This window comes from Marmota monax, unplaced genomic scaffold, assembly GCF_021218885.2.
Source record: "Marmota monax isolate L192 unplaced genomic scaffold, Marmota_monax_Labrador192_F-V1.1 WCK01_AAM20220418_F8-fsc00004, whole genome shotgun sequence".
NCBI classification, from domain to species: Eukaryota; Metazoa; Chordata; class Mammalia; order Rodentia; family Sciuridae; genus Marmota; species Marmota monax.
Genome location: NW_026692881.1, coordinates 19,674,842 through 19,698,867, shown reverse-complemented (window position 1 = coordinate 19,698,867; position 24,026 = coordinate 19,674,842). Strand labels below are relative to the sequence as shown.

General features: G+C 41.2%; 1 protein-coding gene across 5 annotated transcripts in view; it reads left to right on the top strand.

Annotated features, from left to right (window-relative positions):
• Stn1 (STN1 subunit of CST complex) overlaps positions 1-24,026 on the top strand; it is a 42,164-nt gene that overhangs the window by 4,651 nt on the left and 13,487 nt on the right. For 4 of the 5 annotated variants that reach the window (XM_046450200.2, XM_046450198.2, XM_046450199.2 and 1 more), the window contains 6 exons: positions 3,579-3,674; positions 9,578-9,646; positions 15,663-15,824; positions 16,662-16,785; positions 18,025-18,196; positions 21,593-21,715. In XM_046450200.2, coding sequence (XP_046306156.1) covers positions 3,579-3,674; positions 9,578-9,646; positions 15,663-15,824; positions 16,662-16,785; positions 18,025-18,196; positions 21,593-21,715 — 746 coding nt within the window. Of the gene's footprint in view, positions 1-2,857; positions 2,918-3,578; positions 3,675-9,577; positions 9,647-15,662; positions 15,825-16,661; positions 16,786-18,024; positions 18,197-21,592; positions 21,716-24,026 lie in introns of those variants that run through there. The other variant, XM_046450201.2, reaches the window with a different exon arrangement.

Genomic DNA, 24,026 nt, shown 5'->3' with positions numbered 1-24,026 from the left:
TTAGAACTCAGGGAACACTTATATTTACTGGGTGACTATAAAGGACATTCTAAAGGATGGAGATGAAGAAATGCATAGTTAAGTTATGAGAGAAGTTCTGCTGAGCTTCCACGCCCTCTCCAGATGTGCTGCCCTCCAGGAATCTCCACTGTTAAACTACCTAGAAGCTCTGAAAACCTTATCTTATGGCAAATATCTTATTGGAGACTTATTTGCATAGGCATAATGGGAGCATGGATAACTGGAGAAATATGATTGGACAATAAGGATAGGATGTAATGCTAAGAGACTAGGTGGGGAGACCCAGCAAGGACCTTCTGTTTAGATTCTTCTTAGCCTGTCTATCCAGTATCTTGCCTCCAGGGTATGTGGCAGGACCCCTTTGAAATGAGGAAGGTCTTAAGACCTACTATTGGACAAAGTAGGTCAGAGAATTCCTTTTGGCCATCTAAAGCAAGGGAAAACCAAAACCAATCCCTCATAGATAGCCAGGTATGACTGTATTTATAAGGATTATATTAAATGAATCTATATTTTAAAAGTATTTTATTAGTCATTTTATTGCTGTCATATTTCAATAAGAGCAATTATACATCAGTAAAATAACAGTTAATCTGAAAATAGATCCATCAAAAGTATCTTTTAAGAGAAAAAAATAGGCAAATAAGTTGCTGTGGTCATGGGTGTTCAGGGTCTGCTGTTTGAAATCTATTGGTGACCCTAGGTCCCTCAGTCGTCACAGCTTGACCTTTCTCCTCTCAAGGGTGTGAGGCTCCAGGGATCCCCTGGTTGTATGTGGATCATCAGGAGCAAGGGGACCCCTTGGAAAAGGCTGGAGCATGAACTTGGTGTCAGCTAGCATTTGTCTGTTGTGATCATTTTCCTAGCCTGTTGGGCTTTCTCTCACTTGACAGGGCTGTCATCCAGCTCCCTTGAGCTCTCTTCTCATAGGAGAGCTCTCACTCTGATGGAAGGAAGTGGTTCTCTAATTCTTTTTCTGTGTCCTTGGCCCTCTTCTTATAGAGGCCATGCATCTCTATTTGTGTGGTTCATGTTTCCGTGTACTTTGAGACATTTCTTCTGTCTTTGTAAGCAATGTATTTCCTCCTCAGTGAATTTTCTCAGAGTTTTAAATGCAAACCATGTGTTATTTTCTTATACAGCTGTTGTCTTTTGTCCTGATTCTCATAAGTTTTTTTTTCTTGCATCAATCCTTGGAGACGCAACATTTTTTGTTGCATCCTCAAGTGACTATATATCTTTTCAAAGGCAAGCCATTGTCAATTCACGAGGTAAAAGTTTGTGGGGCCCACATCTGTCTTTTTTCAAAGAAGTCTACCGTGTCCTTAAGAAAAGAACTGTTCAGATTTTTATCAAGTGTTACCAGATACAGAGTTTGTAACATCAGAGGAGAGGCAACTTGGGGACATCTTTGGCTTGTGTCACTAGTCCAGTCACCTCACCATCTTTTCCATCGACTTCAATCTAGGCAAAGCACTTTTTGTCTAGCTCTTTCCCCCATCTTAAAGGTCTTAAAATTTCATGGTTTTTCTGTGGATCCACTTTGTTCCCATTCAACCCAAATATTCCTTGATAGGGGTGACTCTCCTTTTGGGGAGACTCAGGCTTCTTCCCTTGTGTGACTGCCATTTTCAGCTCATGGCTTCCAAAGCTACCCTGGGGATGATCTCCCATCCACCAAGTCATTTTTAGAAGTTGCCCTTTGCAGACGGAGAGGAGTCTGCTTTGGGCTAAATTTACTCTGTTTTCTTTCTTTAGACAAATATCTCATTCTCTTAGTGCCTCTGGCAGGCTAAAGCTCAGGGGCTCCTGTCTATACCTGGGACTCTGCCATGAGTGACTCATCTCTAATCATCCTAAAGGGGAACAAGAGAACCACCCACAGGGGACAGTTTGGATTCAGGCCACAGGTCCCACTGTGGCTTGAAATCCATAGGCTCTGACCAAACTTGGTGGGAAGGAAGGAGATGGCCAGATGCCTGAAGTGACCATGACTTCTTTGTTTACATTGTATGCATTTATTTAAAAAGGAAACGGCCAAAACTGGGTGCAGTGACACATACCTGTAATCCCAGTGATTCAGGAGGCAGAGGCAAGAGGATCACAAGTTGAGGTCTAGCCTGGGCAGTTTAGCAGGCTCTAAGCAACTTAGCAAGACCCCATCTCAAAATCAACAAAAAGGCTAGCATATAGCTCAGTGTAAAGTGCTGCTGGATTCAATCCCCAGTGCCAAAAAGAAAAAAGAAAGAAAGAAATGGCCATTTAAAAGTTTATAACCTGTTTCTGAAAATAAACTATTAGCTACCAGTAAGAGAGGCCAGAGAGGAGGTCAGTCAGGACCCTTTGTGCAGGTGGCAGGAACACAGTGTTTAAGCTACAGTGGAAAGCTCAGGTAAGAATATGAGGGCCCCAGAAAGAGGTGCTGCACAAGGCAGGAACTTTGGGACTTCAGATCAGCGTCAGGGACTCAGGTAGGGTCCCTCTGTCTGCCTCTGTCACCAGGTCTGAGAAAGGCTGTGGGTTTGGTTGGGTGGGTTCCCCAGTCAGGTTTCTCCCCTGGCAGAACTTTGACTGACAGCATCTATAGTTTGGGTTTTGAAAACAGAGTTTTAAAAAGAGAGGTTTTTGAATTATAATCTGCTGGCCCCAAAGAGTATTTTTTTTTATGACCTATGTGTCATCTCCTTTTTTTTTTTTTTTTTTTTTACAAAAGGAAAAAAAAAAAAGGGCTCTGGCCAGTTCACAGAAATGATGACTGGTTTCTTAGAAAAGCACTGGTTTAAAAAAGCCCAGAAGCCTTTCTCATGGTTTCCTTTCTCTTTCTCAAAGTGCAGTCCTGTGTGGGTCCCATCAGATGCCGGCTGTTGGTAGGCCCTTGTGAGCCTTCTTCACGAAGGTACATTTCTTTCTTTCTTTTTTTTTTAAATTTATACATAACAGCAGATTGCATTACAATTCTTATTACATATATAGAGCACAATTTTTCATATCTCTGGTTGTATACATAGTATATTCACACCAATTCGTGTCTTTATACATGTACATTTTATAATCACAATGGAAAGCAAATTCACCAAATCTAGTTGGGCAACATCAGTTTTTTTCTACACTCCAGACTTCTTTAAAGCCAAGCTTTCTGCCTCTGACCCTTGAGGAAAAGACCTTTAATTTTCTTGTAACTTGCCATTTGGCAAGGACTGTTTCTTTTTCTTTTTGCAGGGGAGGGGGGGTGGCTACCAGGGATTGAACTCAGGGGCACTTGACCACTGAGCCACTTCACAAGCCCTATTTTGTATTTTATTTAGAGACAGGGTCTCACTGAGTCGCTTAGCACCTCACTTTTGCTGGGGCTGGTTTTGAACTCGTGATCCTCCTGCCTCAGCCTCCTGAGCCATTAGGAATATAGGCATGCATGGCAACTGTTTCTTAAGATTGGAATTTCAGCAAATAGCATACCACAGTGTTTTGACATCCCCACACCCTCCCTCAACAGACATTTAATGAAGCAGAAAATGTAATCATATATTATATGAACTTTGCCTCTTTTTTAATTTTAGGTATATTTTTGTACAATGGCCATCCAATAAAACAGGTAGATATTCTGGGGACCGTCGTTGGAATGAGAGAAAAAGATGCTTTCTACAGTTATGCAGGTAAGAACAATGATGTCTGAAATCAAGTTTATGTAGAAGGTCCTCACTTAGCTAAAAAATGAATTTTAAGCAGGTGCAGCCTTTCAGAGCATCGGGAGCCAGTTCACAAAGCCCATTCCTCTGCTGGGAGCTCTTGAAGCCCCACATGTAGACTGAGTGAAGAATGAGTTAGGAATGATACTGAGGAATACTATAAAGGGACCACTGCTAGGGAGCCAGAAGGTAGGAAAAATAACAGAGCAGTCTAGGATTACTGATTGACAGGGAGGACACTGATACCTATAGGCATAGCTAAAAATAACAAAGGACAGTTGTATGGATACAGATAAAGATGTAGATCTCTATTTTTTTTAAGTACCAGAAACTGAACTCTGAACTCAGGGACACTTAACCACTGAACCACATCCCCACCCCGCCCCTGTTTTTTTTTTGTAAATTATTTTGAGACAGGGTCTCACTAAGTTGTTTAGGCTGGCTTTGAACTTGTGATCTTCATGCCTCAGCCTCCCAGTTGCTGGGATTATAGGCATGTGCTATAGTGCCTGGCCAATATATGTTTATAGTGATACCTTAAAAAGAAAAAACCAGATTAAAAAGTAGACCTTTTAAGAAGACAGAGAGGTGTAAAAATAACTTCAAAAGATTTATATCCAGAACAGTTAAAAACAAAAAATATTCTGGTACTCAAAGGGATAAACATCCACTATCAGAAAAGTTCCTTTCACTCACATGATGAAACAACCACTGTGGAAATCAGTATGGAGGTTCCTCAAAGACTAGGAATGAAACCACCACATGACCCAGCAATACCATTCCTTGGTGTTTATTCTAAAGATTTAAAGATTTCATCACTGTAGTGATCATGCATACCCATGTTTATAGTGCACAATTCACAATAGTCAGACTATGGAACTAATGTAGGTGTCTGTCAGTGGATGAATGAAAGAAGAAAATGTGGTATATATTCAAAATGCAGTCTTATTCAGCCATAAAAGAGAATGAAATTATGATATTTTCAGGAAAATGGATTGAATTTGTGAACATTATGTTAAGTGAAATAAGCCAAACTCAGAAAGTCAAGGGTCAAATATTTTCTCTCATTTGTGGAAGTTAGAGAGGAAAAGGAAAAGAAAGGGGTTGGGGGGTGCTCATGAAAATCGAAGGGAGATTGTCAAGACACAACTAAATTGGTCAGGGTCACTCCAAGTGAATTTGGGGACTAAATAAAGACACAGACACAGAAACTACCTTTTCTTTGGGTTCAGTAACTGTTCCTCAGCTGCAGCTCCACCAAGGGGGACAAGGCAGGCAAGAAAGAGAAAAAGCACGCCTGGGACCTGGATTTTATTGGGGAGAAGCCATTCAAATGAGGCAAGGGGTCAGGTTTCAGGGGGTTGAGTCTAGCTTCGGGATGTCTGCTGTCTGAAGATTGACTGACATCTTGGAAGGTCACACCCATCTCACGTGCTGTGTGATGACCAAAGGCAGAGCAAGCAAAAGGGACAACTGCGTGCACAGCCCAGACAGAGCAGCATCGTAAGTCCAGTCTGCTTCGTGTGTTCAAAATGCTCCCAGCTCACACAGCCCATGGCTGGCTCGCCACAGGAGATCAGTAGAACAGAGGAAAGGGACCAGAGGGAGGAAGGAGGAGAGAGAAAGGGGAAATACTGGGGAATGATATTGGCCAAATTATACTGTTATTTTGTGTGCGTGTACAAATACGTAACAATGAATCCTACCGTTATGTACAACTATATAGTGAACCAATAAAAAAGAAAAAAGGAAAAAAAATAAATAAAGGGTTTCTGTATTATGGATCAGAGAATTGCTAGAATATGATTTTAGAGTAGTGGGTCTTGATTTTTTTGAGTTTTATTTGAGCATTATAATACATTGCCTTATACAACTCCAAGAGTCTCTGTAGTCGAGAGGCTTTGTTAGATATTTGGTGAGAAGCTTGACTTGAATTCCAAACCTTTGTTGTAATTGACTTTTTGTGGTATTATCTTGGATTTGCATTCTTCTTTATATATATATATATATATATATATATATATATATTTTAGTTGTAGTTGGACACAATACCTTCATTTTACTCATTTATTTTTTACATGGTGCTGAGGATTAAACCCAGCACCTTGCACGTGCTAGGCAAGCGCTCTGTCGCTGAGCCACAACCCCAGCTTGGATTTGCATTATTGCTGTACTTCAGGAATAATAGAAGGTAATCAAACTTTGTGACCAAGAACATTTATTGGCAGTCTATACATGATTGATCATTTGTAGATACAATGTCATTGCATTTCCTCAACATTTACTCTTTTTCCTGAAGACAATAGTCTCATGCATATTAAAATAGCACATGAGAGAGATTTTGCTTGTCTTTTGCTTTTTTCCCCAGCATATATAAATTTTTAAATCAGCAATAGATCATTCTGTCAGGCACAACCATACGGAACCTGTTCTCTGTTTCATTTTATCAAAGACCCTGGTCCTGGTTTTCTCCAAGACAACAAACATTTACTAAGTTCCTCAGTCCACTCAGCTGTGGACTATGATACAATAAAGTGCTTCCTCTCTTGATACCAATGAGGAAATAATAGTGTCTTTAAGTTTACAAAGCACCTTCATTCATCTTTTCATGTTATTCTCTCCCTCATCTTTTGAAATAGAAAGGACAGCTTTTATTTCCATTTTGTAGTGAGAAAACTAAGGCTCAGTAACTTGTTCAAGGCTCTGCTGATGGAGGTTTGTGGGTCCAATCTGCTGTGCACTGACCCCAGTGTGCTCTGCAATTTGCTTATAAGTTGGATTGCCTCTTTCTCTCATCCTCTTCCTCCTCCAGCCTCCTGCCCCTAAATCAGCTAGATTTGATTTTTAGTTTTCTATTTTTTTAGATCAAATAAATGAGATTGTTGAGGACTTTAGTCCTGGTCTCAGAATTAGGCCCTTGACCTAAAGGGTCTTCACTTCATTTCTTTTCCCATTAAAAAAAAAAATTTGAAATGATGTTTGACTCTTCCCAAGAAGCCAACTCTGAGTGGGTGTCATGAGAGCACAACACATCTGTGGGCTGTGGGAACGTGGCAAGCGTCTGGATGAGGAAGCACTTGAGAGCAGAAATGCTTTTGCAACTTTGATTCTTTTTTTATGGGTTGTGTTTTGTTTGGCAACTTTAATTCTTGTGTGGCTTGTTCAAGTGGAGCACTGCTTCTCTCCCTTCTGTCCTCAGGCCCAGTTTGGCTCTCGGGCCACCTGCCAGGCAGCCACTCCCTGCTATCCTGGGGCTTGCTCTCCCTGACTCACCGCAGGCCTGTGCTGGGGGTATTTCTGCCCACACTGACTCATTCCTGGGGAGGACACTGTGCCACACTGCCAGCATGCTCCTCTTCCAGGGCATTCAGTGGCAGGCCTTGGGGACTGTGGCATAGAGTCTGCTAGAAGAGGTCACAAGCCAGGGAAGGGAGGGTTTGGTAGCAGTGCTTGTGGTGTACAGAGCACCTGGCAACCACTCGAGCTCAAGACAAGACCAGAATGTAGAATAATACTCATCTGCTAATTCTTTGACTTTTCATTATAAATCAAGATTTTTCAATTGGCCAGAGAAATGGTGATCCTATAGGGGTCATACTTTTTTTTTTCAACTCAAAATGTTTATCTCGATTTTTTTATTTTTTTGCTTCTTTTTGATATTTACTCATTAAAAAATAAAATTTAAAATGAAAAGATTTTAAAAGTATATAAAATTCATGTAAAACACTATAAATTAAACAAAACAATGTTAGTGTTTTAGTGAACGTCTTCCCTGATATTCCTAGAGTGTTGCTAATGTTGAAGAAATCTAGAAATGCCTTATTTCCTTAGCACTATTACTGCATGTTTTTCTCTTCTTAATGTTTTTGAAATTAGAATTATAATTAATGTATATATTGAATATGAGATTCCTTCTCCATACTCCAAAAGATGCTGCTCTTAGCATTTAATATCATAAAAATAATTTCTGTTAAAATACACTGTTTAATGCTTTATATAAGTTAGATTATTCATAAGATTTTAGGACATAAGATTTCTGCTTGGCAGGGAAGCATGTATATTTTTAATAGCAGTGATCATAGATTTCTCATAACTTTTTATTCTCTCTTTTTTTAAAAATATTTTTTAGTTGTCAATGGACCTTTATTTTACTTAGTCATAGTGGTGCCGAGAATCGAACCCAGGACTTCACACATGTTAGGCAAGCATGCTACCACTTAGCTCCACCCCCAGCCCATAACTTTTTATTTTCATATACTTATTCTAATTTATTTAACCAATTGCCTGTTTATAAACATTTAGTTATTTCCAGTTTTCAGTATTACAAACCATACTGCAGTGAGCAATAGATTTATACAAGATATATACATCCGTGTATTTGTTCTTTTTTTCCTCTTCAGTTTAATTTATTGGAAGTAATTGCCAAATCAATCATATGTGTGTATACACACACACTTACATACACATACACATTTCAAAATTTGATGAATTTCTCCAAGCTTGCTCTTTAGAAATTTAGTACTAACAGCATATGAGAATATCAGTGTTTTAATATTTGTCAATCTAGTAATTGAGAGATTATTTAAACTTGCTTTTTAAAAAATGGTAACTAGTGAGTTTAGCACACTGACATATACTTATTGGGAAGTTTTATATTTTTTATATTTTCTACGAATTTGCTATTTTTTCCTCTTCTGGTCTTGGTCTTTTTCTTATTAATTTATATGAGCTCTTTACATATAAAGCACCAACCCTGTCATCTGGAAAATTGCTACCCATTACTGGCTTTTAGGTCAGCAAACATATCAGACTGTTTTTTCAAATGAGTTCTAATTTTTAGGTTCTGCTTTAAAAAGTGTTTCCTACCAGCTGGAAGCTCCGGTTGAAAGTGTTCACCCGTATCTTCTTATCTTAAGAAAAATTAACAAAATGCAACCCATCTGAGAAGTATTTACAGCATATTGCAACAGAGATTTAAGCTAGCAATAAAACATTTTTGCTTTATTTATATTTCTTCTATATATTACATATGCTTTTACATCAGACTACTTGATGATATTTTTAAAAATCATGAGGCCCCCCTGAGCCCATATTTAACAACTTCTCTTCTGAATTTGTCAAAAATTAGTTAAAGAAAAATCTTCCATCTTCCCAAGCAAACATCCATATTTCTCTACAGTTACAAATCCAAATACCATGGAAATTGTCTGACTTTTCCCCCCACAATCAGGAATAAAATAAGTCAGACCAATATGGATTTTGTGACCAAGATATAATTATTTTATCTTATGGAAATAAAAGTCTGCCCTCTGGGACATGCTTGGCTTTCCTTATACCCCCTACAGGGGTAAGGGTGGGACAGCAGCCCTTCCACAAAGAGAAACCCAGGCCAAGTGATGTGGAATGCTTTGTTTTGGGAAGTCAGCATGCTAGTCAAAGAGAAGTGGTGACAGAGGCATTGCTCTGCATGCCCCTGACCACAGACCACGTGATGCTTTCTGCTTGCAGCAGGGCAAAAAAGGCTAATGTTGTGTGTGGGCAGTGATTGAAAGTTTTGCACGGGGCTTCCTGAGGATGCCACTTTTAGCAGAGAGGTGTAGACTAGATACAGTGCCCTTGAGGTAAAATAATCGAAATGTTGGATGCATCCCATTGGGATTGTGTGTTGTGCTCACGTGCACAGGCAAGCAGTTCATGCTGGTGTATGGCGAGAGATTGTTTCTAAAGACAGAGGGAGAGTTTGATAAGGGATTTGCCCCTGTCGGCTATTGAAAAATGTCATCTTTCAGTAAGGCTGAATGCTGTAATGACATGTGCACTCACCAGCTCTGCCCTCCTTGCTCCTCTGCCCGTTTACACTTCTCTTGCAGTGGACGACAGCACTGGAGTAATAAACTGTATCTGCTGGAAGAAGTCAAGCCGTCCTGAATCTTCTTCAGGTAATTTTATTTGTCGTGTTCCTTTGCTTTTCAGCTAAGCAGTGGATTTTACTCAAAGCACCTCACTGGAGAATGGCTACAGGGCTAAATATTCACATTGATCTTCTGTGAATTACAGGGATGGACTTGAAGCACTGTATCCAGAGCTTTTGCTGCTCTGAAAACTGGCACCTTGGTCAAGGGCATGGCTTCTCTTTCTCCCAGCTTTTTGGTGCTCACTTCCTCCTAAACTGCAGGAATTAGAACGGATCCTGGGGGAATCAGTGATTTGTTTTTACACTGGTAGCTACTATGTAAGTCAAGACCAACGTTTTAAAGGCCCCTGCTCTTATGTGGTTGTCTCTCACTTCTATGCTACCATGATCTAGATTTTTTGAAATTTCTAACACAGTCAAACAAATGCCAGATAGAAATTCTTGTTGTTAAGATGAGATTCCTTTGGAAGATAGCCACTAAATACTATAAACTGCAAAACAACTTTAAAATTGTGTATTGAACACAGTGACTATAACTGAAATAACATTTATGGTGCTGCGGATCAAACCCAAGTCCTGTTGCTTGCTAAGAGAACGCTCTGTCACTGAGCTACACCCCCAGCTCTCTGGAATAATTTTTTCCCCCATACCAGGGATTGAACCAGGGGCACTTATCCACTGAGCCACATCCCTAGCCCTTTTTTTTATATTTTATTAGAGACAGGGTCTCACTGAGTTGCTTAGGGCCTCACTAAGTTGCTAAAGCTAGGTTTGAACTCAACGATCCTCCTGCCTCAGCCTCCAAGCCGCTGCGATTACAGGTGTGCGCCACTGCACCTGGCTTCCTCTGGGATAATTTTTAAAGTTAAGTTCATAATATTTAAACTGCATCATGCTTTACTCGTGATCATTTTTGGCTTTAGAGAAGGTACAGAAACTGGCCTCTTGGTTTTCCTGTTTTACAACATGATTCAGCAGGGTGCCCTGCACATGGGGCTGTTTAGTGACTTGTGCTATACATGTCAAGAGGTGTGTGATGCTTGCAGTGGCTTCTTCTTTCCTCCTTGCCAATAGGTGTCAAAATCTCAACTTCCTACTTTGACTCTACCAAGCAGTGGTGTGCTCATTTGCTTAGTTTCCTGATATAAATACATTTAGAATTTGGCCATCAGTTTCACGTAACTTTGGCATTTTCATTCCAAATTTGGGAACATCTAAATCAATGAGCTCTGCAGATAAATTTAAGGAGGATAACAGGTTTTTATGCAGATTATCTTTTAGGTAAAAAATAAACTTGTAAGACAATCAAATATCTGGATTTTCATGTATGTAGGGTATTTTCTTAAGTTTGTTTTGTGCTGTTACTACTTTGTATCTGAAACTGGGTAATTTATTTAAGAAGAAAACAAGTTTATTCTTCACAGTTCTGGAAGCTGGGGAATCTAAAATTTGTGTGCTGACAGGTTTTGACATCTGGTAAAGGCTAGTCCCCACTTTGAGGTGGCACCTTGAGTGCTGAGTCCTCCATGGGAGAGGAGCACGGTTCCTCCCATGGCAGAAGAGCAAACTAGAGAATCCTTTTGACAGTGGCATTAATCCAGTTCTGCTAATCTAACCCCATAACCTAACCCTTCCCAGGCCCTCTCCCAACATGGGTTATGTTGCTGTTGTGGTTTGGATCAATGACCCCCAAAGACCCATGCATAAAAGCCTGATCCTGGTGCTGTGGACCATAAGCTGTGAGGCCAGGGGGAGGTCTTTAGGTCATTGGGGACATGCCCTCAAAGGGACTATGTACCCAGGTCTCTCCCTTGCTTTGTTTTTTGACTCAATGCATGATTGCTCACTCTGACATGCACTGCTCACCAGAAGTCAATGAGGCTGCCTGATCTTGCACGTGAAATTCCAGAACCATGAGCCAAAATAAACCTCTTTCCTTCATAAATGGTCTGTGTCAGGTATTTCCTCTGAGTGATGGGAAGCTGACTAATATAGTTGTAGTTTCTAACATGAATTTGGGAAGGGATCAAAAACATTCAAATCATAGCAGTATTGATATCATTTGTAGATTTATGGATGTTGTCACAATCTTTAATCAGAAGGTATATATTACTTGATTTTGATGGAGAGTCAGCAGACTTTCTCTGTAAAGGGTCAGACAATAAATACTTCCTACTTTGTGGACCATATACTTTAGGTCAAACTACTTAATACTGCCATTTTAATATAAAAGCAACCATAGATAATACATAACAATGGCACAACTGTGTCCCAATAAAACTTTATTTATAAAAGCAGGTTGTAAATGGATTTGGTCTATGGATGATGGTTTTAAATATTATTTTAGTTTTTAAAATTAACTCTAATAAGAAATGGCATCACCAGGAATATTATGTAATTCTTACACTTAGTAATTTTTAGATTAATAAAATGGCTAATGTAATACTAAGAATATTGAGAGTAAGTTTTTAAAAATATCTGTGAATAGCTGAATTGAGAGTAGCCTTAATTTGAAATTGCAAATAGAGAGGATAAGAGTATCCAGAGAAACCCTAAAAATGATTCTTATCATATTACCCATGAAGTGATGTTTTTAAATTGTTCCCAATTTGCCCATTCTCTCCTTTTAATTTAATTGCCCAAAGTTTAAAAGCTTTCCATTGGAAAGTGGCCAATGAAGACATTTTTTAAAACAAAATTTAGTCTAAGTCAAAATTAGTCATGTTCCACTTAATTAAAGCATAAGAATATAATGTTAGCTCCCATAAATGTCACATTGAATGTGCTTTGCTTATGAGCAAAGTTAAGAAAGCTTGGCCTTTAGTATTAGAATGTTAAAGGGGATTTATCGTTCAAGATGGAATAGACTATTTAAAATGAAATTCTGTCAGGCTCCAGCCGTCTCATTACATTCATTAAATTACACGCTGGAGCCTTCTCTTGGCAATTTGGCTCACCCTTGCAGTGAGAGCTGGGCCTCTTTTTCGCAGACCAACTGTCAGCCTGATAATTTCAGTGGTGCTATATGAAGCCTTTTTTTATTATGTCACCTATAATGTCTGTGTAATGGGCAATGAAATTTATAAATACCTCTAAAACTCAGCCCAAGAAGAAGGCGGCCTGGGGATAAAAAATAAATAAATAAATAATGGGTGGAGGAGCCTTCTGGGAAGTTATTATTGGATGTTTTCTGAAGAGAAACCCAGTAAGCTGAGCAACACTAATACCAAGTGTGTTTAATCTCCTAGGTGTTGGTTACTGCGTGTGCAAGGTCCCTGCTCTCCCTTGGCTTCCCTGGGTATGGCAAATGTATCAAAATTAATGCCTCTGCTTGTTACAAAGTCACGGTTTCAAAATTGTTTTAGGTCAAAAAGCAGAAAAATTTGATTCAGAGACCAAAAGAGAGATTTGATTTGCTCCATTTTAGAAACACCATTAGAATACAAACCAGAAATAATATGACAGTAGAAATAAATCAGCATTTAGCAAAAGTTGTTGCCTCAGGTAGATAACAGTATTTAAAAAGAGTTCACCTTGATTGCTGTCTTGTAGCTTACACCGAACAACCCAAAGAAGACAGAGTTGTATATTTATCCCAATAAACACATTAAGCTCTCATAAGTCCCTGGCTGCTATCAAGAATGACAAGAGGGATGTTCTCACAAATCAAGATCTTTTCAAGGTGTTATACAGTAGAATGAAGTCCCCTAAACATAAAAAGGAAAACAATGGAGTGAGGAGAGTGCATGTAATAAACATCACTGATAATCCTTCCCTGAGATTTAATAGGAACTAACAAAAGCTAAAGAGATAAAGGGCAGATCTATAAAGAAATACAGAGAGGAGATAATCTCACATAAAAACACGGAGCCACTCTTGTGATTTAAAAGCAAAATAAAACTTCATGGAGTCATGATGTGTTGATTAAGGCACTAGAGGCCCCAGTGACTGAAGCCGGCGTTGGAGCCGTGAGGACGTGCACGTGCGTCACTGGTGACATCATCTCAAGGCAGAGTGGCTGGGGTTTGCCAGACTTTTTTCTGGCAAACATTCTGACAGTATGCCATGAACTGTACATTGTTTGTACACTTTTTATCCAGTAATCCCCAACGAAAGACCCCAAAGAAAATAATTTGTCTAGAGATCTGAATTATTATCACAAATACCATACATTAATTATTTCTGATATTCTGGCATTGTGTTAAGGGTTAAATTAGATCATACACAATACCTTAATGTATGAGGTACTCTACCATTATCCCCAGTTCATAATTGAAGAAACAAGAGATGTATGAGTGGAGAAGAAGAGACAGTGAGGTTAAGCAACTTGCCCAAGGTCACACAGCTAACAACAGGTAAACTGAGATTCAAGTCAGGTCTTTCTGACTCCAGGAGTCAAATGCTGACCTCTAGCCTATATTGCCCCCCCCCCTCAATGCTAGTGATACAAAAGTAATAAAAATGAGGGGTTGAGAATGTAGCTCAGTGGTAGAGTGCTTGCCTACTGTGCATGAGGCCCTGAGTTTAATCCACAGTTCCACCAAAATAAGAAATATTTTTAAAGGGAGGGGCTATTTAGTGAGACTAGTAAAATAAACTAGCATATCGGCAAGATAATGCTATATTGTTAATTAAAATGCTGAGTTCTGTAGATTGTGTGGATACACGAGACTAGAAGGAGCATTGGTACTGATTCATCTGACACTCTGCAGGACCATAGTGGCTGTCCTTGAAACTTGCAACTAAATCAGCCAGGGGGAATAATGCAGGACTGTCCTATTTGGAATTATGGTAGGCAGAAAAACAGAACATACAATCCTTTTTTTTTTTTTTTGGTACCAAGATTGAACCCAGGGGTGCTTTAACCACTGAGCCACATCCCTAGCCCCTTTTTTGTATTTTATTTAGAGACAGGGTCTCTCTGAGTTGGCTAAGTTGCTGAGGCTGGCTTTGAACTCCCAATCCTCCTGCTTCAGCCTCCCCATTTGCCAGGATTACAGGTGTGCACCACCTCGCCTGGCAGAACAGCAGAACATACAATCTTTTACACCAATCATCTCTGACTATGGAAAATGTAGGAACCTCTTGGGATAGCAACAGAGAATAAAGGATCAGTGAGAAGGCTCTGCAGCCAGCGACTAAGCTGCAGCTTCATTTGGGCAAAAGTTGCTTGATCTCTGTGTGATTCAGTTTCTTTCTCTGAAATAGGGCTAGTAATATGTGGGAGTAGTTGTGAGGATTGGATGTGCTGAAACATTGAAAAGGTTTAAGAGTAGCACCTGTCTACCTGAACATCCATGGCTGTTCTTTTAACTAACATGGTTTGGAAATTTAAAAAAATTGAGGGGTGGAGATTATTTAGGATTGAGTGTGCATTGGCTTCTTTTCACCATGACATTACCAGGGATTGAACCCAGAGGTGCTTCACCACTCGGCCACAGCTCTGCCCTTTTTTATATTTTATTTAGAGACAGGGTCTCATGGAGTTGCTTAGGGCCTCACTGAATTGCTGAGGCTGGGTTTGAACTCAAGATCCTCCTGCCTCAGCCTCCTGAGCTGCTGAGATTACAGGTGTATGCCACGACACCCAGCCCATAAGGGTGTATTCTTGAGTTGTATGAGAATGAATGACTGAGTGTGTAAGAGAATGAATGAGAGGTGAGGGGTTGGGATGTGGAGCACTGAGGTAGGACAGCTGTTTGCAGGGACACCTTAGAGGGTTATTTAGAGCTCTAAATAGACCCTGTAGAGCCCTGACTGCTAGCATTGCAGAGGTGGGAAAGAAGGCCTCGAGACTGCCCTGGAGCTTGCCTACTTGGCCTGTCCAGACTCCTTCTCTCTGCTTTTGAATAATTACAGCTATATCTTATACCTCTACTGTTCAGTTGAGGATTTCAAAGGTTACAAGGATTTCCTATAGTATAGCAACTGATCAGAAGGAGAATAAATGTGCTGTGTGGGTCTTGCTCTTGAACTTTGTCCGCAGTGTGGTGGAGTGATGGCGTTAAACCTCTCTCTCTTCTGCCCCCTTCACACTGCAGCTGGTCCAAGTGCAGCAAGTGAGCTTAGTCTGACCTCACAGCTTAAGAAGCTTCAAGAGACCATTGAGCAGAGAACCAAGGTAGAACTTGGGGACATTATCCGAATCAGAGGCTACATCCGCACATACAGAGAAGAGCGAGAAATTCGTGCCACTGCTTATTGTAAGCACAAGAAGTTTTTGTCAAATTGGTTGTTATTCTGGGAGTGAGTCCAGTGAAATAAGATTTCACTCTAATGGGGGGAATTATATTGTATAACATGCTTTTTTTTAGAAAAGCAGAACTTCACAATTTTATTTGGAAGAAAGTTAATAATAAGTAAATAAGGAAAGAAAATAAATTATTGGCTATATATAGTTGGCAAGTTTATTTTAACAACATAGTCGTTTCCAAAGAACTTTGAAATTCTAAGTGTCAATCCATTAGGGCAGAGTTCATATTCTTCAAAATGAGGGAAATTTCCTGAACACCATTAAGTCCATAAACTTTTGTTTGTTTATTTGTTTATTTGGAAATTGAACACAGGAGTGAGCTACATCCTAGCCCTTTTTATTTTTTTTTATTTTGAGATGTTCTTACTAAGTTGCTAAGTTCCTTGGCTGAGTTGCTGAGGCTGGCTTCAAATTTGTGATCCTCTTGCTTCAACCTCCCAAGCTGCTGGGATTACATGCATGTGCCACTATGCCTGGCCAATCCTTTGACTTTAAATGAAAACAGCTAATTAGAAATAGGACAGTCCTGCATTATCTCCCGTGGCTGATTTTTTAGCTGGAAGTCTCAAGGACAGCCTCTGTGGTCCTCCAGAGTATCAGATGAATCTGTACCAATATTCCTTGTAGTCTCCTTCTGCTCCCTGGCTGTACCTATGACGGGACACTGCCTTCACCCTCACAGGAAGGCTGGGAGTGCATCTAGACTGCTGTCCTTGTAGTAGCATGGACATGGGAAAGAACTGATCTCAGTGTAATTTCTGACATTTTTTTTTCCTGGCCTTATTAGACAAAGTGGATGATCCAGTGTGGAAAATTCAAATTGCAAGAATGCTTGAGCTGCCCACTCTCTACAGGAGAGTTTACGACCAGCCCTTCCACAGTCCAGCTCTAGAGGAAGAAGCAGCAGGAGGGTAAGTTGGGTCTTACCACTGTCAGGGGTGAGTCAGCAGCAGTGCAGCTGAGCAGTGGGAGCCAGAGGCTGGGGTCGGCCTGGGCCAGGCCTGAAGCTTCCACTTGAGCGCTGTGGGGCTCTCACCTCCGTATACCTCCATTTCCTCATCTGCAGAGGTTAAGTCAGGAAAATAGACGTGTAATTGAAATCATTGAAGGAGTGGAGGGAAGAGCACAGAAAAAAAAATATTTGAAGAAATAATGGCTGAAATTTTCCAATCTGTGAAAACCTATAAACTCACAGATCCAAGAAGCTCAACAAACCCCAGGGCAAGAAACATGAAGAAAACAGCTCTGAGGCACATCACAAAGTATTATACCATAGTACATCATAACCAAAATCCTGCAAAAAACCTACGTCAGTTGTTTTCCACCAGGGATGATTTTATTCCTTTAGGTAGGCAACAAAACAAAGCCAACCCCAGGAGGAATGAGAATATATGGATATTTGCTAGTATATGGGAAGAATTACAGAGAACCAGGAGAGGATGCAGGCTGGGGCGGGATGGGAGAAGGAGAGAAAGGCGGACTTTTTACAATGGCCCCTTTCTTTTTCTTGTGATATTGGGGATTTGAACCCACAGTCTCATGCATGCTAGATAAGCACTCTACTACCGCTGTGCTGCACTCAGCCCTCCTTTAATTTTTTTTAACTTGTGAATTTCAGGAATTATGTTTTCTGAAACGTGCAAACCCTAGAATGTATAAAATAGAAATTGTCCCCTCAGTCCTGTTCCCCAGAGGTTGCCACTGTTCCTGGCAGCTGTTTCCTCTTAGACTCTTTCCTTCTGTGCATGCATGAACATAAATGCCACATATATGTTTTGTAGGTTGTCCTTTTCTTTTACAAAAATGAAACCATATAGGTTTCATTTCTTCTGAAGCTTGACATTTTTCTTAATCTACCATGAATGTCTTTTTTAATTCTCATAATCTTTTTTTTTTTTTTTTTTTGTGGTACTGGGGTTAGAACTCAGGACCTTATATGTGCTAGGCAACTGTTCTACCACTGAGCCACATGTCCAACCCTGGTTCTCATAATTTTAAGCAGCCACACAGTATTCACTGTATGTATCTCTGTCAAAAACAAGTCTCAATATAATATTGCATCTTCTACCTAATTTTCTGCCTTGTGCACACCAAAAAGGAACAAAGGTGATGGTTTTCTTCAGGGATTTTTAAAAACTTTCCCCTGGCAGCAATCCAGAAGCCCGAGACCTTACCAGTCTCACGTGTTTGCTGAGTGAAAAAATCAAAGAGTTCCTCGTGGAGAAGAGAGTACAAACCTTTTACCAGCAGGAGCTGGAAATGGTGCCATCTTTGCTGACTCTTGCCAATCAGCCCGTGATTCACAGCACCTGCTCCGACCAAGTGAGTGCCACATGCCCATGTGAGAATTCTGGGCCTCAGCCCCAAGTCTGCAGCTGAAGGGTGTGGGTGAACATGACTGTGATGTCAAGAATCACAGGGTGGACCCAGGGGCAGAGGTCACCCTTCCAGCACATGCTGTTTCTATTCTGGAAAAGTCACTGACCACTAAGAATTTGAAATGAGGCTAGACCTGTCCTTTCCACCTCTTTACTTAATCTCATTGCCCTTAATCTTTGAGTTGAAAAAGATAATAATAGGCTCAGGTCATAGCACCTAGTTGTTAGTACTCACTGAGATGGGTATTTCATCTTAGCAGAAGCCAAATGAGGGAGAAGGAGATGAGAGGGAGGTCATTATCTTGCATCCAGAATTACTTTTTTTTTTTTAATATTTATTTTTTAGTTGTAGTTGGACACAATACCTTTATTTTATTTATTTTTATGTGATGCTGAGGATCAAACTTAGGGCCTTGCACTTGCAAGGTGAGTTCTCTACCACTGAGCCACAACCCCAGCCCCAGAATTACTTATTGATCAGCAAGATGATTCTTGAACTTGAACCCGGATTTTTTGGCATGTCAAAAATAAGGTTGATCTGACATGTTTTAGGAGTTTTAAATAAAGACAAAGTTGTATTCAGTTGGTTTATAAGTAAAAATTTCAGGGAATGCTAAAGTAATGCTCTTGGAGAGATCTGTCCCTGTTTTTTCACTTTTAGTATAACAGATGAACTTGTTTGATTGTTTGGTGTGTGTTTGAATTATTGGAGACTTGTTTTAGGCTTTCCCTTTTATTACTATTCTTAGGTTTGTTTTCATTGTGACATGACTCATATTTATTTACTTTTAAATAAATGAATGATCTCAGTTTAAATATCACCTTGCTCCCCCAGCCATCTGCCCTGACCACCACTTGTCCCACCCTGTTACATTCAGATCTGTGACATTATGATGTCACTGCATTTGTTTGCCCTCCATGGAATGAAATACCTTCTCCCTCTTAAATTTTTTCATTTTGATTTTTATCCCTAGCATTGTGTGGGTGCCCTCTACCCAGGCCCTAGAACAGGGCTGGATGAAGCAGATTCTCAGTGATTATTTGTTGATACAAGGAATGAATGAATGGTTGTTAAAAAGTCAAGTGGTCTCAGAAGGTAGTAAAGTAAAAGTAGATTTCTTCCCATCCTCCCTCTCACCTTGTCCCTGTCCCCAGAGACAAGCCCCATGGCCAGTCTCCTGCATGTCCTCCTAAATATAGTTGATGAATATATAAACTGTAGGTAGTCGAGTCTCTCTCTCCTTTTTCCCTCATATGGCAGCATATAATTGACCTCTCTTTTCACTGAGCAGTTCTTGCAGTTCCTTTCCTAGTGGACATCCTGATCTGCCCCTGTGTAATAATCTTGTTACCTCTCCTGGAAGATTGGTTTATGTATTTAACCAGTCTCCTCCCTTCTGGACTAACATGTTTTCCAGTCCTCCCATTGCCAACAGGGCTGCTGAGAACACACTTTTGCTAAGTAACCAAAGCTTTTCTTCAGGATTCTGGTGGAATAGACACCAACCAGGTCACCATCCCGACCTCCTAGGCATGACCGCTGCTTCTCGATTTTGTTCATGCACCTAATTACCTCCTCCTGCCAACATGCTTGTGTGCCCAGTGACCCAGGATTTCATGCAGAGAGATGAGGGATATCATTTCAGAAAGCACCCAGGTGGGGAGGGTCACGGCTGGGTGCTTTGTTCTTTGCCAAGGTTGCTTCTAAACAGTTGCAGCTTTCCAGCTGTCTCCTGACAGCGAGATTGACCTTCTTCCCATTTAATCATTCAGAGGAGGCTCAAAGCCAAATTAACCTCCTAGGACTTTTAATGACTATCAGCATATTTGCAAGGAAACTTTAAGGCTCAGCAAAGCCCACATTCTTCACTTGAAGCTGGCTCTTCTGTGGTAGTTGTAATTAAGTACAGAGACTTAAGCACTCTTTGAGGACTGAAGACTCCTCCATTCAAAATGATCTGTGGGGACATTTGCGTGTGCTATCGTTCTCAAAAAGCTTAGAGCAGAAAATCGTGCCTGCCCAACGCTGTATGTTTGAAATGGAATGGTTGTGGCATCGTATTTATTTGTCTTTGGAAGCGATTTTTTTCCATTAATTATGAATTAGTCCATCACATTGCTCTGGTTGGGAAGGTCAGTGTCATTAAATTGAATTCCATTTAATAGATCCCCAGGAGACTAAAGATGCTTACAATGATGGTGAAACCTGAGAGCTTTGGCACTTTCCCTCCTCATACAAACAAAAGCTTAACAAAAAGTCACTGTGATGGTTCCCTAGCTGAGAGGTGGGAGAGAGGTTAGAGCATTTTCCCCCTTTCTGTTTTTTCCTTTGTGGCCCTTAGCAAATCCAGAAACATGATAGGCAGACCTTCCAAAACCATTTTTTACCCCATGGCGCTGGGGATTGGGCCCAGGACCTCTGTGGACTAGGCAAGCGCTCTACCACTGAGCTACATCCTCACCTACCCCACTGTACCCCCTTTTTTTAAGCTAAGTTTCCCAGGCTGGCCTTGAACTTGGATTCCCCTGCCTCAGCCCCGAGTGGCTGGGATTGCAGGTGTGCAGCACCATGTCTGGCAAAACCATTGTATCTTTGACAGCCAGATGAACACTGAGTTGGTTTGGGAGTGAAGAGAAGCTAGATTTCAGGGAGCCGCCCAGTTCCTGGCTGGAGCCTAAGGCTCAGCACATGCAGCCAGCCAACTTTTGAGTCTGGGAGCCATTTCCATTTCCTGAATCGGATGAGTCTGTCATTGCTCTTTCAAAAATGACAAGAAAGACACAGATTCCTGTCCAGAAGAACTGCTGGCTTGTAGAAGGGACGAGTAGAGAGGCCTTGCCCTTGAGACTGATGTCTTCAAACCAGGCTGGAAAAAAATCCCCTGGGTCAGCTGAGGCAAAGTTTTTGGAAAGGAAGCATCACATATTGTTTATATTTACCGAGAGCCATTTCAGATGAGTCCTCCTGCTTCACAGCTGAAGCCGTGCTTTTACTCTCCCAGGCCTCCAATGCTTGATTTCTGCCAGTTGGTCTTGCGGAAGGAAAGAGCCAGTGTGTATACAAAAGACCAGCCAACAGCAAGAGTATCTTCCTGGTCTTCCACTCCATATCACCGAATTAAACAAATCACAGCTGAAATATACAGCAGTTATCAAGCGTGATCCTGCCAAAGCAAACTTCTAGCCCTCCTGCTAGGCTGGTACATGCCTTGATCTTGACTCAGCAGATTAAAAACCTGTTGGGCAAATTCACAAACCAGTTGGTCTGGGAAGTTGCTTTTAGGTGCCTGAAAGTGCCTTACTTCTTTTCTTCTTTTTTTTTTTTCCCCTATTTATACAGGTGGAGTTTAAGAATGACACCCCTTCCAAGGCAATTCATAGTGTATTTAAGAATGCTATTCAGCTGCTACAGGAAAAAGGACTCGTTTTCCAGAAAAGTGGTGATTTTAATAACCTGTACCATGTAAGAGACCCACAATTTTAATTTTTCCTTCATAGTTTCAATTATTAATATATTTATTAATTATGAATACCTGCTTATTGTTTTTTAAAAAAATCATGAAGGAGGTATATTAAGTCAGGAGTAAATGTTGATCCTTACCTTTCCCTGAGCTACCTCTTACAGCCATACATCCTTCTGGAGGTTCACCTGTACATTTACAGATGCACTAATACACTCCTGTAGCTCTCCCACTTTACCAAAAAAAAAAAAAAATAGTAATCATCTTCTAAATCAGGAATTCTCACCCTCAACACTAAGTGGGTCCAGTGATTGCCGTGGGGACTAGCCTGTGCATGATGGGATGGTTAGCTGCATCCCTGACCTTCCCTCACTCATTGCCAATGACACCTCCCCCATTATGACAACCAAAAATGCCTCCACTCATTGCCAAATGTCCTCTGGGACAGTTGAGAACTACTGCTCTAATAATGCTCAGCAACTTTTTTGGTACCAAAATAGCATCTCGCAGACACCTTTCCACATTATTGGGAATCTACGTCATTCTTTCTGACACCCTGATGATATTCCATGCTTGGGTACTTGATATAATTTTTTTGTCCATACCTTTGTAAGGGAACATTTATCGTGTTTCCAACTTTTGCTGTTACAGAGAGTGCTGCTGTGGCCCTTTCTGCACAGCTGTCCCTGTGATCTCATGTCTATATTTCTGTACAATTAACTCCTGAAGGAAGAGTTCCAGGAGCAAAGGACATGAGCATTTAAGCTTCTGGGTGACACAATCCCATTGGCCTCCCTAAAGGCTGTGCCAGTTGACCTCTGAGGAATATACAAATGGCTGCTTCCTGGTTTCCCTCGCTGATATAAAAGGCCTCCTCTTGCTGTATGCCCTTAGTGTTGGAGGAGCCCAGCTGAAAATGGGCCTTCTGAGGGCCACTGATGTCGTCAGCATAGATGTGGCTTCCAGAAAGTGTGAGTCTCCTAGAGATAGATCAATGTCATTACTTAGGAGTGAAATTCCTGAGGGGAAGGTTTCCTCAGTAGCATGTTTCCTGATGTTGATTTGTTCTACCGATTCCCCATTTCAGAGGGTTTTAAAAATCAAGACTGGTTTTCAGTGCTGCTTCTGGTAGAGTTGATCCACCTGTGGGAGAGGGTGGGCTGGGATGGGTAGGCACCAGGGAGTTGGCTGGAGTTGTCCCACCAGGCCGGCAGCTCAGGTCAAGCCCCCTCTGAGACACATGTTCCTGGGGCTCTGGGGCTCTGTCAGGATCTGTAGTGAGCAGCCATTCCTGGGGAACAACAGAGCCATAGGCCACCGCCCAGGCTGAGGTGTTGCCTGGCTGGGGCACTTCCTCCTATGAATCACTGTGAGTTAGAATGGGGCGATGGAGCAAGAGCAGGTCCCTTGTCCCCTTCTCTGACACCGCCCCTCCTCTTCCACTCATTGTGTGTGGGAATGTTTCCTTTCTCCACAGGCCCAGCCTGAGGAAAACGGTTATCATTGTCATGTCAGTACTTCTTGTCCAGCCCAGCCCATGGGCTTACATGACCTTATTTAGCCATCACAATCACCTTGGGAACTGAGGGATGCTAAGTCAGGCCCACAGGCATGGGGGCTTTCTGCAGTGGAAACTTACCTCTCTGCACACTTTCTTTCTTTTTTCCCGTCTGTGTTTTTTTCTCTCCTCTCCCCTCTCTCCCTCTTTCCCCATCATTTCTTCCTCTTTCCCCATCATTTCTTCCTCTTCTGTCGTCCTTTTCTTCACCGGTGGTTGTTGTTGTTGTTAGGTTTGCTGTTGAACATGAAAGTGAAGCCCTATTTAGTTGCAGCTTCCCCCTTTCCCTGGACTGGTTGAAAAGAAGCCTGGTGATGTCTGCCTTTGAGAGCAGACAGTGTGTCAGTGGTAGGCTAGATTTGCTCTGTTCCTGGCAGTTGTTTTCTTCTTTTGTTTTCCCCTTTGGTTAGGAGTCCGGGCCCAGAGCAAGGAGTCCTGGGTGGAGATCAGAGACTCTGATTATGGTGCCCCCCTCAAAAATATAACAAATTAGAGAGATACTATGAATATAAGTGTTCAGTTAGTAAGAAGCCCTTTAAAAACACAGAATTCCAGTTTTCCTTTCCATCGTGGCCCCAGTGAACCCACTCTAAGGGCATGTCCTCAGGGCCACCTCCTGAGCAGTGAGCTGCTGAGGAACAAAACTGGTTTGACACTAGGCCAAAAGTCACATCATTAGTGTAGGGAAGCTGATGGGGGTGGAATCTTTAGAAACTATCCTGCATACTTATTTGGGAGTCTGGATGTCACAACTG